Here is a 13,430-nt window from a genome sequence, read left to right on the forward strand (position 1 = left end):
TGTTAAGAAATGCTACATTTTAATAGGTGTTCATTTTACTTTTGCACTGGTTTAAAGGCTGGTGCTGGGAAGTAGGCTTGGGCCCAGTGTTTCTACAATCCTGTGTTTAAATGGTAGGTAGCTTCCACCATTTGATACAAGGCTTGGACGAATTTGCCTTAAGTTGCAAGCTCTTGTTTCTCTGGGCCTCTTTCCTTTCCTTCCCTTCCTCGTGTATAGTGCTTATAATCTTGAAGAAACTCCAGTTATTAGAAGTAGTAACCTGGAGTTGTTAAAACATTAAATATGTCTAATACACTAAAGAGGTTTTTTTCGGTACTTTGATATCTCCATTCAGTCATTGAAACTGTTTGCCATCTTAATGATGGATTACCGCATGCACAGCTCCCTTCCCCCCCCCCCCCCCCCCCATGCAGTGTGCTATAGAATTTGTAAGAATCTGCTGTCCTTTGAGCAAGCACTGGAATTCTGCAAGCTTAATTGCTTCACTTCCACTTTGCTTCATTAAATTGTCAAGATGGAATCTGCTTATTCTCTATGTTAATTAGAACAGAGAAATTAAACTTGTGCTTGTCACTTCATCTAGCTAAAGAGAATTTTACACTGGCCCTTTCTTGTAAAGGGACACTGAGCAGATTTTGGCTCAAAATTTAGACTGCAAAAATAACTTTTTCAAATGCTAATGAAAACTGGTTTTTAAAAACAACTGCACGTACCCCAACAGTGTCTGAACACGGATGTTGCAGTATTGGGCAGACATATGAGAACCTAAAAATGAAATGGACTAGAAACCAATTAGATTTAGTAATTTCTCTTTTGATTTATCTTATTTTTCCAAGCTCAGAAATTCAAAAAGTAGTTGGCATAAATAGTGAAAAGTTAAGATATGGACTTTTTTGTTTTAATAATCTGAAGTCTTTGTATTACTGGGAGGAATTCTTGTTTGTTTAAAATTGACTTTTAGCCTACCAGTTTGTGCTTTAACTGCAGGTCTGTTTTCCAGTGGCAAAGAACTGCATAGGACTGTTAGCATATGAGAGAGCCCATGGTTTAAAGTTCTGCTGTATGACTTTTGGGCAAAGTCCCTTGTGCAGGTTTCAGGCAAGAACAAAACAGAGACTTTTTTGTCTCCCGTCTCTCCAATAATCTGGGGGAGGGAAAGAAATATAAGAGGTGTCTGCTTCCCTTAACTGTCTCTAATAAGCATGCTATGGATTTAGGCCCCAATTCAGAAAATCTTCTTTAAGCATATGATCATGGGACTTAGCCACTTGCTTAAGTGCTGACCTGAATAGGGATACTTTACAGAATATGGACCTTAAAAGATTAAAAATATGTTCTATTGTATATTTTATTAGTCAGAAAATAGATGTAAACTTCTGAGGCTGTATCATGCCAGACAGTGTTTGTTAATAGTTTTGGAAGGGCCCTATATACTTCAGTGCAAGGGGAAAAAAAGTATTACACTTTTTTTTTTTTTTTTTAAGCCAAGATTTTCAAAAACTGGTGCCTAAATTAAGGCTCCTAAGTCCATAGTTAGATACCTAAATAAAGGAGCCTGGCAGTCAAACGTGCTGAGAACACAACAGATCTTGCAGTAGTCAAATGGAGCTGTGGGGCCTGAGCACTTCTGAAATTCAAGCGCACACACTCTTGCATTTAATGGCCACAATGTCACTAGGCTGGTTACTTTGAATTAGGAAAGGGAGAGCCGCTGAGTTTGATAAGGGATGTTGAGGGACATATCTTCCCATGGGCAGGAGCAAACGTTTTTCTCGTGTTTTATTTAGTATTTCAAGTTGTCTAGTCTGTTTTAGAGCATGTGGCTCAGGGCCCCCCTGCAGAGGAGTGAAGTAATGGCACATTGTTTCAAATTCTGGAAAGAAGATCAATTAATCACACATCTTGTCATTTTGTTTGTGTCTTGGCTTCTTTTAAAACCTGTCTTTGTTTTCAGATTGACCCCAAAGATTGGCTTTCCCTGGAGTGAAATCAGAAACATCTCTTTCAATGACAAAAAGTTTGTTATAAAACCTATTGACAAGAAGGCACCTGTAAGTACATCTAGAATGAACTCTTGCATATCCTGTTTAGATTGTTAAATACTTTTCATCTCCATGCCATACAATACAGTTCTTGTACTCCTTTATAAAAACTTGCTCATTGCATCAGAAACAGTATATACTACCACAGAGTATTCATCAAATATTTCTGCCTATAACTAAGGCTGCAATTCTGTCGCGGAGGTTGCGGAAGTCACAGATTCCGTGACTTTCCACGACCTCTGTGACTTCCGCAGCAGCCGGTGCGGCTGACCCCGGGGCCAGCTGCTGCTCGGGCGGCCCTAAGCTGCACTGGCTCTGGAGAGCACCCAAGCAGCAGCTGACTGTAACGGTTCATCTTAGAAAAGAGACGACTAAGGGGGAATATGATAACGGCCTATAAAATCACAAATGGTGTGGAGCAGGTGAATAGGGAAGTGTTATTTACCCCTTCATGAAACACAAGAACCCGGGGTCACCCAATTAAATTAATAGGCCACTGGTTTAAAACTGACATAAGGAAGTACATTTTCACACAATGCGCAGTCAACCTGTGGAACTTGTTGCCAGGGGATGTTGTGAAGTCTAAAAGTATAACTGGGTTCAAAAAAGAATTAGATAAGTTCATGGAGTATAGGTCCATCAATGCTATTAGCCAAGATGGTCAGGGATACAACTCCATACTCTGGGTGTCCCTAAACTGTTGACTGCCAGAAGCTGGGACTGGACGATGGGATGGATCACTCTAACTGCCCTGTTCTGTTCATTCCCTCTGAAGCACCTGGCAGTGGCTCTGTCAGAAGACAGGATACTGGGCTAGATGGATCTTTGGTCTGACCCAGTATGGCCTCCCTTATGTTATGTTCTAAGGGGGTTGGAGTGCAAAACAACACTTCAGAATTATAGAAACCTTCTTTGTCTTGCTATACCCCACATACCACCATCCAAACCACTCACCACTGCCCCACCAAAAAAATATTCTCTACAATTCTATCTCGCGCTCATATCCGAGGTACTTTCAAAGGTGAGGTCTGAGTTACCTCTTCATAGACAAATAACTTTTGAGTTGTTTAAAAAAAAAAAAAAAATCTTCCAGGGCTTCTCTCTCACTTCTCAGAACACCTGGAGTTGCTGGATAATTGTTTTTCTATTAAAGGCTTCTTGTGATGCTACTCTAAAACTGAACATGCATAGCATTCTTACTAAGGGTCTCAGGAGTGCGTCACTCCAAAAGTGCACATCACACACCAGATCATTGCATATTTTGACTTCTGAAACTTCACAATTGTTTGGAGACAGATTAGGGGGCAAATCGCATTGGAATTCTGATTCCAAGAAAGGAGCAGAGTCTCTTAAATGAGCTTCTACACTTTTTAGGGTATGGAGAAGCAAGGACACAGATACCTGAAAAGAGGTAATTTAAATACAGTACCTGTGTGTTTAAAATACACCATGAGCATGTTTTCCCAGGTAACTGTAGTGAATTTACCAATATCACTATCCATTATCAAACCATGAAGAGTGGAATAACAGGAATAGGTGAGGCTTGTTCTGACAGTCCTGTCAGCTGTTGGAGCAGGAGAAAAGGGCATGCTCTTGCAGTAGATCATCTATTAACAAGGCGTGGGGAAAACGCAGCTTTTAGAAACAGTCAGTTTGGTTTTGGTAGGGCTTTTTGAGAAAATGGTGGCTATGGAGTTAAAAGCAACTGACTCAACAAACTGTTTAAATAACGAACAGCAGAATATTGAAAAACTGTCGGTGTGAAATCCATCCTTTTTCTTAGAAACAAATCTGTTTTATAATGTAATTCATGGCAACCACCAAAACACTGCCCGACAGTAAAGGTTCACCTTCCTGTACATGCTGGACTTCTCGGTAGGAAAGCCCTTTTGTGATCTCACTCATGCTTCATGCTGAGTACAAAATGTTAATCTCCTGTTTGTGATTCAAGGACACAGCTTTCCACCCACTCTCCAGCTGCAAATCTGAATGCATTTAAAATGGAAACTTGCAAGAGATTAATACAGTGAAGCTGTTACTATTGAAAACACCTATTATGTCTGTTCCGTTTGGTTTGGAGTGCCTTGTATGCTCTAGATGCTTCTTGTATTCAAACTTCGCTACAAAAAAGAGAAGCAGAGGTCTAGTTTTTTCTGGACACAAGTTTTGAGTTTCCAAAGGCAAACTTTAAAAACAAACCAACAAAAACAACAACCCAGCCCTGGGTACCTACTAGTAGAATCCCCAAAGTAAAAATAGATTGCCATTTTTTCTCTTTATATTGACAAGGCTTTAAGTTTACTAGGAGCAGAGTCTGACTCCTGAGGCACCTAGTGCTGTGGAGATTCTTTTTGAGTCTATGTGCCACTGATACTGAATAGAGATGGAAGATTTTGCTGGGGGTATCAAAATACCAAGTGAGAATGCACATCTTCATCTCAAACCAGGGTAGGGTGGGCCTGAGTTCTTCTGTGCCTCTGATTATAATGTTCACCGCAAAACTCCTGTGTTCTTACATTAATTCTTTTCCCCTTAGTTACGAGGCTATAGATGACAAACGTGGGCTACCATCCGTGACTTTAGTATTTACCTTCTTGGAGTTAGACATTGCTTAGAGATGGAGGCCATACCTGCATACAATACACATAGCTGTTTGGCTTTTTTTGAACGTTTGCCATAAGTGGAAGCATAATGAATAATTTACAGCTGTAGACCGTATCAGGCATGCCAAAGACATTGTGATCTGAATAGTTAGAAAAACCAAACAGACCACCTTGGTTGACTGCAAAGTCTGCATCCTTCAGAGTTGGTATGTGAATAGAATCATAATGGAGGGTTTGTGCTGAAGAGAACTTATCCTTGCCAGCAGGTTCTCGCTGAATTTGGAGTTAGGAGCATTTTTCATTATTTCTGGAGTCATTTCCAGTGTTAGTCATAGGTCCAAAATACCTTCTGAACTCCAGGTGTAATTGAAATGTTTGGAGTGGCAGTCATTGATGTCTGAGACCCATTCTCTGTAAATGCACAGCTCTGATTCTTCTTGTGAAAATTCCATCTCATATGAACTATGAGGCACTCCACAGGAGGGCATTTCTAAGGGATTAGTGCATTTCCCAGGCGACTTTGTCATTTTATCTGTTGGTCTGTCTTATCACCCTATGCAAAGCATGCTGTAATAGCAGAAATGCAATGCTTTATTTATTGAATAATCAGTGTTTCTTGAGTTCAAAGCCTTACTGAATCTATAATTGTTCATACACTTAAAAAGCTATCTGGCCCAGTAACAGATGAAGAATTCTATGGCTTTGGGCATAGCCTTACTGAAGAATTTACTTTTACCTGTTTACTTTACCTACAGAGAGAATGAGTTTTGTTCTAATAAATGGATTGTTGTTTGATGCAACTTGGTTGATTGGATTTTGTTCCATTCTTGTTAACTCAGAAACCTTTCCCTGTTCTTTAACTCTGTTGGTTATCAGTGCTGCATGTAACCCAATACCCAAAGCATTACTCATGTGGTGGTGGCAGCTGGGGAGGGTGATAGAGTAGCTCACTTATGCTCAACTAATGCTCAGAGCTCTGATCACAGCACAAATCTTCTTAAAAATGCCACCAAGAGGCAAAGACAACAATGCAGATGTCATGAATGCAGAAATCTTGCTCCTGTAAAAACTCCCAAAGTTATTTTTGGCTAAGTAGCAAAAGGAATGAGGAGTCTCCCATCTTCATTCTAGAGGAAGGAATTAAGGTGTTTCTCCTCTCCTTTCCCCCAATCATCTAGGAGGAAGGGCTGCATGAATGCTTGATGGTGGCAGTCCCTCAATGGCCACTTCAGAAGTGGCTATGGACAGTCATTTGTCAAAGTGGTGGTTCCATTAGTGTGTAGCTACACTCAGCCATGTTCTATATTTTGCACCTATGTAGAGATACCATTGCTGGGACTCCCAGCAAATATTGATACAACTATTGTGGCTGGACTCTCCAGCACAGGAGACTGTCTGTGACATAGCTTGCATAGCTACAAACATTACTAAGATGCTACATATCTTACTTCAGAGTATAACCTAATCACCTTCAAGGGGCAGGAGGGAATCTGTCTTCTCACCCTTCTAACCGTCCCTTCCTCCTGAACCATCCCGACCCTCTGAAAAGTATCTCATGGTACGATTGGCTGAGGGTGCTGACAATTCTTCATCTTTGTCTGAAGAAAGAGATAGTAGCAGGTTCTAAGACACTGAATTAGAGGGATCAGTGATATGACCTAAGACTGTAAATCCTTGTGGTATTTTTTAATATATTAATCATATACTATTACGTTTCAGGCCTCCTTAGGTCTTATTTCCATTCATAAGACGACCTTGCCCACTTTGTATACAAGTGAATAACACCGTAATCACACATTGTCATATCTTGTGTAATAAATAGAGGTGGGTGGGTTACATGGCTGCTTAGATATCCTCCCAAAAAAATCTGATTGACTTTCCAAGTGTTTCAAACCTTAGGAAGCTCCTTCTGTACTACTGTCACTCTTGAATCGAGGTATTTATGGGAGTGTTGTTACAGTCACTGGATATACATAATTGAAAATGCAGCTGCTATTAATATATAAATGCCTGTGCATGTCTTTGGATTGCAGTAGGACAGTGGCCATGTGATTGGTCTGCCTACAATAAGTTAGAAGTGCTTTATCTCCTTCCATAGGAAACCATTGCCTCAGGGACTGAATTCCATTGTTCTGCCTCTCTTCTCTAGGACTTTGTGTTTTATGCACCTCGTCTAAGAATTAACAAGAGGATCCTGCAGCTGTGCATGGGTAACCATGAGCTGTACATGCGCCGCAGGAAGCCTGACACCATTGAGGTCCAACAGATGAAAGCCCAGGCCCGTGAGGAGAAACACCAGAAACAGTTGGAGAGGTGAGCTGAACTGGACAGAGGAGGGTGAGAGCTCAGGGGGAATGTGGGTGACCTGAACGGAAGCAAATTGGCAGGATTAAACATTTTAGTTGTGAGACAGCTGAACTGTAGCCAATAGGGTGGGGTTGCACCAAAGCAGGAGGTGAACCATTCAGACACTGAGGGCTACTGCCCTCATCCCACCTTAGCCAGAGGGGAGTATCTGGCCCTGGATTCTAACTTCTAACAGAGAGGGTATTGACTAAAGGGAGAAGAAACAATTCAAAAGAACGTAGGACTTGCCAGACTGGCTCAGACATGAAGTCCGCATGCCAGTATCCTATCTGACAGTGGTCAGTACCAGATGCTTGTCAGGAAAGTACAAGAAACTACATAGTGGGCAGTTAGAGAATAACCTACCCACAGACAAATTTCCTCCTACCCCCATTTGTTGGCTTCTGCCCTGGAGCATGAGTATTTATATCCATTAAAGTCTTTGTGTATCTAATGTAACTGTAGGTATTCTTCTTATTCACATGGATTTCTAATCCCTTCCTTGAATTCTGCTTACATTTTGGCCTCAATGAACACTAGAGGCAAATAGGTCTGGCGGTTGATTGTCTTGTAGGAAAAGTGTTCCCTTCTGTCAGTTTTTAAATTTGTTGTCTTTTATCTTATATTATGAGAGGATATATAGGAACATGTGATTTGCCTATGCCTGTTACTTCTAGCAGGTCTTTTGTTTAACTCTGCTCTACACTAAATGGTACCAATCTTCTCAATGGTTCTCCGTCTCTGGAAGTATTTACATGCCTCTGATCATTTTTAGAGAGACAAGGTGGGAGAGATCTGTTATTTGACCATCTTCTGTTGGTGAAACAAGCCTTCAAACTTACCCAGAGCGCTTCTTCAGGTCCTCGAAAGCTTGTCTCTCTCACCCACCTTGTGTCTCTAATATCCTGAGACTGACACAGGTACAACTACATTGCATCGATTGTTTTTGTCAGCTGTCTGTGAATCCTTCTTTATGCAATGGGGTATCCAACACTCAACACAGTGCTCCTGGGTAGGATGTAGCATTGACTTGGAAAAGAAAGATGGAAAGTATATAACTTATCCCATTCCTTAGTAGTAGTGATAGTATTACCTGGTTATGGGCCAGGACCCATTGTGCTAGGTGCTGTACAAACACAGAACAAAGACAGTTCCCACCCCCAAGAGCCCCCTAACATAGTTTTTGACTGCCATTCACCAGAGGTTTTCACTGAGCTTCCTACAGAGATGCCGAGGCCTCCTTCAGCATGCATGCAGTTCAATGGAGCAAGCAAACTCCTACCTTCCTAGGTTCTAAACTTGTTATTTCTCTCTAACAGGCAACAGTTAGAAAGTGAAAAGAAGAAGAGAGAGACCATTGAAAAAGAGAAGGAACAGATGTTGAGGGAGAAAGAGGAGCTGATGTTGAGACTGCAAGAGTATGAACTAAAGACCAAGAAGGCTGAGAAAGGTAAAGGGCTTGCACTGGTCAGCAGGCAGGGTACAGGTGATACCACACATTGGGCTTTACCCTTCTACTTGACAGCTGCCCTTATCCTAAACGCTTCCATCTTGTGACACTTTGATCTGCTGCACAAAACGGGCTTCTACCAGTGCGTCTGTGCGCCTGTGTAAATACAGGGACAGTGAAATCTTTCCTTTTCAGTGCAGTGATCACCAGCTATTGTATAGAGAAAGTAGATGTCATGTGACCTTTATTTTTTGGTCTGGAAACTGAGGTTTAAAACTGAACGTTCGCTTTCCCATAGGAGGAAAGTGTAATATGGCCACTTCCATCAGTGACTGACTCAAACATTTCTCACTCAAGTAGCTTTTAATGGTCCCTCCCATAACTCCCCTGCCAGGACACCTGATGCTTTAACATGACATCAGTGAAATTGGAGTCTGTGTCCTCCCTACCTCCAATGTGTAGAGAAATATGGAGGACCAGAAGCAGCAACATCCAGTCCTACTCCATAAACTGGTATTCTAAGACTTTGGAATTGCCATGTTTTCCTCAATATGGAGTAAAACCCACAATTAGACTCTTATTGCCTACATTCTGTAAAGGGAATATTACCTAGAACATAAGCTATGGACGTCTTGCGTATGATGTGTCAGGTAACTGCATTTAGACTTGTTCATAAGCCAAGTTGGAGTTTGTGGATAGAAGACTGGAGGGAAGTATTTCTTAGTCTTGTTCCCATGAGCATTTGCACCAGTTTGCAAAACCCCTTTTGTGAAGAGGTTAGTTAAACCCAATGACTTACTGCTTTCCTCTTCCTTTACAGAGCTCTCAGATCAGATCCAAAAAGCTATGCAGCTTGAGGAGGAGAGGAGGCGAGCAGAGAGGGAAGCTGAACGTCTGGAGGCCGAGCGCTTGGCTGCTCTCCAAGCCAAGGAAGAGCTGGAGAAGCAAACTGTTGACCAGATGAAGAGCCAGGAACAGCTGGTAGGAACAATAGGCTTTTTGAGTCTTAGCGTATAAAGCCTTGAATCGTATATTTCAGTTAACGTGGGCTTGTTACTGCATATTTTTTAATGAAGTCCTGCATACAAGGAAATGAACCATTAGGCCAGAGGACACACTGCAGTAGCATAATCATGGACTCAATTTTGACTTGGAAACTTTTCAAATGATATACCAAATAAGTGCAAATTGCCCATAACTTAATGGAGTCTTTATCACAGTGGAGGAATCTATTCACAAAATCATGTAACATTTGGGTCATGTTTCTCATTCACAAAAGCATTATTGAAAGAGCTCCAAATATAATTCTAGCCTTGCTATTCAATAGGCTACAGAACTTGCAGAATATACAGCCAAGATTGCTCTTCTGGAAGAGGCAAGGAAGCGTAAAGAGAATGAGGTTGAAGAATGGCAACACAGGGTGAGTTTCTCTGCTTTCCTAAATTGATCCAGAGCTTTGGTACATTTTACTAATTCAAGTTTAATCTGCTTAGCCTTGTACAACACCACAAAAGAGAATCTTTAGTAAAGCCTTAATGGAAATGCTGAATTTATGAATGTAGCTATTAACTTCCAACCCAAAGTGCAATGTGTAATCTCCCTCCTCCAATAAATCTGACTCTTCTCAAAACTCTAACCAGTGAGCTATATAACAGCTTAGAATGCAATCTTAACTATAGAGTCATGATCGTAATGTATTTGGGCATCTTAGGATACACACGTTTGTGTATGAAAATGTTGAATGAAGGAGAGAGAAACGGACAAAGTGTAACAGCACTAATGTAGTGGTCCCAATAACTTTGTGCTATTGGAAAGTGCCTTCTTTTGTCTTGCCATGGGGAACTGAAGTATTCATAATGGAATGCAGCAGAAGTGAGAGCAAATCTGGAAGATCCTTAAGTGTATAGTTATATTTATGTGCCAACATAAGTTCAACACTATATCTGGAAAACATTTTCTCACTCTTTAGTTTTCTATTTTGTCTTTGCTATTTTGCACCTCTAGGAAAACAACCCTGCAGCATTTTGTTCAAGAATAATTATCATGTAGAGGAAAATGTGTGTTCTTAGAACTTTTTAAACACTGATTAGAGATCTGATAGCAATCCAAAAGTTTAGAGCTGGCTGGGGATATTCTGGATATTTCAAAACTTCAATGAAAACTGCCCAAACTCTTACCAACAGTTTTCCATTTTTTCCCCAGCTACCTTTGAAGTTGAAGCTTGCCACAGTATTACAGCCCCCTTTCTACATTTGCTGGATGCTGAGTTCAGTTTTCCCACAAGACCATAGCTAGCCCTGGGGAGGGAAGAACTGTTTAGCAAGCAAGAAGCCCAATTTCTTGCAATTTACACACCTCTTTAAAGTCCCGCAATTTAGGAATGTCATTTCTCATTGTATGGACTTCCCAGCTAAGGCTGACTAACAGCTTCTTTTTATTTGACAAGTAGTATGTTATAAATATGGATTCCACGTTCCCCTACAATACTAGTAGTTCTTCAGGCATTGTTCTATGTTGGAGGAAGACTCTTGCTTAGTGAAATTATACTGGCCTCATCCACAATCCCAATCAAATTTTGTTTTTTTTAATCTCACTATACAGAAGAGTATATTGAAAGCATTGTCTTCTGTTTAGCAAATATCCAACCACTCTAACATGCCCCTTTCTTTCTCTCCCTTCCCCTTTGGGTGCTACAGTGTGTTCATTGAGCTGGGTTTAAATAAACTTCACATATCTGCTTTTGTGCCCATTTTTTTTGTTTCCACTTTTAAAGGCCAAGGAAGCCCAAGATGACCTAGTGAAGACAAAAGAAGAGCTACATTTGGTAATGACTGCCCCACCTCCACCGCCAGCCCCTGTCTATGAGCCAGTGAATTACCATGTCCACGATAACTTGCATGATGAAGGAACAGAATATTCAGGCTACAGTGCAGAGTTCTCAAGTGAAGGCATCTTGGATGATCGCAATGAAGAGGAACGCACTACTGAAGCAGAGAAGAATCAGCGTGTGCAGCGGCAGTTGATGGTAAGAAAACAAAATTATTGGGAGAAAACTTAAATCTAATGTTGCTGAAAATTGAGCCCTGTTTAAATGCACGGCTCTCCCAAAGTGGTGTATGTAAAATATTAAAGGCTCATCTATATGGAAACTTTGTGTACAGCAAGCAGCGTGTAAATCTGCAGCAAGCTGTGAGGACCCTGCTACTGCACACTAAAAGTTCGTAGTGCACTTTGACCTACTGCTGGGATCTGTACTGTGCGCTGCAGAACTGTTTGTACATGGCAGCAGGGTCCACGTGGCCAGTTAGCGTGCTGCAGGTTTACACCCTGGTTTGCCATGCACTAAATCTCCATGTAGACAAGCCCTACAAGAAGTCTTGAACATAAAGCCATCTGTGCCTGTACTTTAACATGATTGATTTTCATGCAATACATACGGGCTTTTCTTATGACTCAGACAGTAGGGATGCACTGACGCTTCTGGTTCTTTCAAATAGCTAGTGTTCAGTCAGCACATTGTAATACTCAAATGTCCAGATCTCCAGTTCACCCATTTCCTCAGTACTCTTCTGCATCCCAAAGATGTTGTCAAAAGCCTCTAAAACATTTTTAATGCTTGACTCTGGTCAAACTCTTGAGATCCAGGTCTTTCATGTGTGACCCAGATTTGTGACATCCTGTACTCAATGTTGCAGACCCTGACAGATGAGCTGGCCCAGGCCAGGGATGAAAACAAGAGAACCCACAACGACATGATCCACACAGAGAACATGCGACAGGGACGTGACAAGTACAAGACGCTGAGGCAGATTCGACAGGGCAACACCAAGCAGAGAATCGATGAATTTGAGGCCATGTAAGCGCACTTTACAGCCAAGAAGGCAAGACTATGGGAAAGGCAGATCTTCACATACGATCTGCCTTTTCTGAGGGGTCACTGTATAACATCTAAATATATATAAATATCAAATGCTCTAAACCTAGCTTATCCTCCAGTTTTTACTATTAAAATGTGGTGACTGCCCATTAAGTCCGTCAGCCAAGCAATTCTGATAACTTTTGCTCATTCATATCCTAGTGCCAAAAGGCCTATAAGTCACGTCCATTTTTTTTCAAGCAGGGTTTATTTTAATACTACGTCTTTCTATCCATAAAGATATTATGCTGTGATAGGTGGTACATCTGGATTCAGCTTTTTAAATAAAAACACAATGCTGTGGGTGAATTTTGTGCCATATATCTTTACATTCTTTACATACAGCATATAACCCGACTAATTCTACATTATGCTTTGTCAGCAAAGACTTGCAGGCCCTTGTTTATAATTTTACAAAATGGTACCAGCAACCATCTGGAAATCTGTTATTTCTACGTACGATAAGTGTGAGGGGTCTTTTTTGTTGCTCTATTCAACTGGAGAAATTCCTGCAGTGATCACTCAGACGAAATGCAGTATAGGAACACTCTTTGATACCCTCCTTGCATAGGTAGGCAAATATTCTGTTGGACTCATACACTTGTTGATGTGTTATATACTCCATCTTAATTAATGATCAGCTGTAGTGTAGTATTTATATATAAATATAAGTGATAAATATGGATTGTAACACTAGTTTAAAAAGGGGGAAAGTTTTTGCTCTGTATATTTTGTTACCTTTTTCAGATTTAGTATTAAAATAAATTGCATATGTAAAAAATTTTGCCTAAACAATATGCTGTCTGTGCTACAGAAGCAGTGTAAAACTGATTACTTGCTATAAAACATTATTTGTAAAATGATTTTTTTACTTCAAATAAAATTGTTATATGCACGATTCAGTATATACAATCTTACTGCACCTATTTTTTCTAACAAATTTTCTAATTTTTTTAAATATTTGATTTAATAATATTTCAGACTCCAACTATGAAGGGATTGTTTGTTTATATCCCCCTCTTATTCTGTCCATGAAAAGAGCATTTGTAGACTTCCTGTTACCTCCACCC

At 40.6% G+C, this 13,430-nt stretch overlaps 1 protein-coding gene across 2 annotated transcripts in view; it reads left to right on the forward strand.

Annotated features, from left to right (window-relative positions):
* Positions 1-12,760, forward strand: part of EZR (ezrin) — a 57,316-nt gene extending 44,556 nt beyond the window's left edge. For both annotated transcript variants that reach the window (XM_026649727.2, XM_026649728.2), the window contains exons 8-14: positions 1,958-2,054; positions 6,798-6,961; positions 8,314-8,444; positions 9,265-9,425; positions 9,772-9,864; positions 11,218-11,469; positions 12,140-12,760. In XM_026649727.2, the coding sequence (XP_026505512.1) occupies positions 1,958-2,054; positions 6,798-6,961; positions 8,314-8,444; positions 9,265-9,425; positions 9,772-9,864; positions 11,218-11,469; positions 12,140-12,304 (1,063 nt within the window). In that variant the 3' untranslated portion in view covers positions 12,305-12,760. The remainder of the gene's footprint in view (positions 1-1,957; positions 2,055-6,797; positions 6,962-8,313; positions 8,445-9,264; positions 9,426-9,771; positions 9,865-11,217; positions 11,470-12,139) is intronic.
* Positions 12,761-13,430: the final 670 nt, after the last annotated feature.

Source organism: Terrapene carolina, unplaced genomic scaffold (assembly GCF_002925995.2).
Source record: "Terrapene carolina triunguis isolate 2854851 unplaced genomic scaffold, T_m_triunguis-2.0 Scaffold85, whole genome shotgun sequence".
Classification (NCBI taxonomy): Eukaryota; Metazoa; Chordata; order Testudines; family Emydidae; genus Terrapene; species Terrapene triunguis.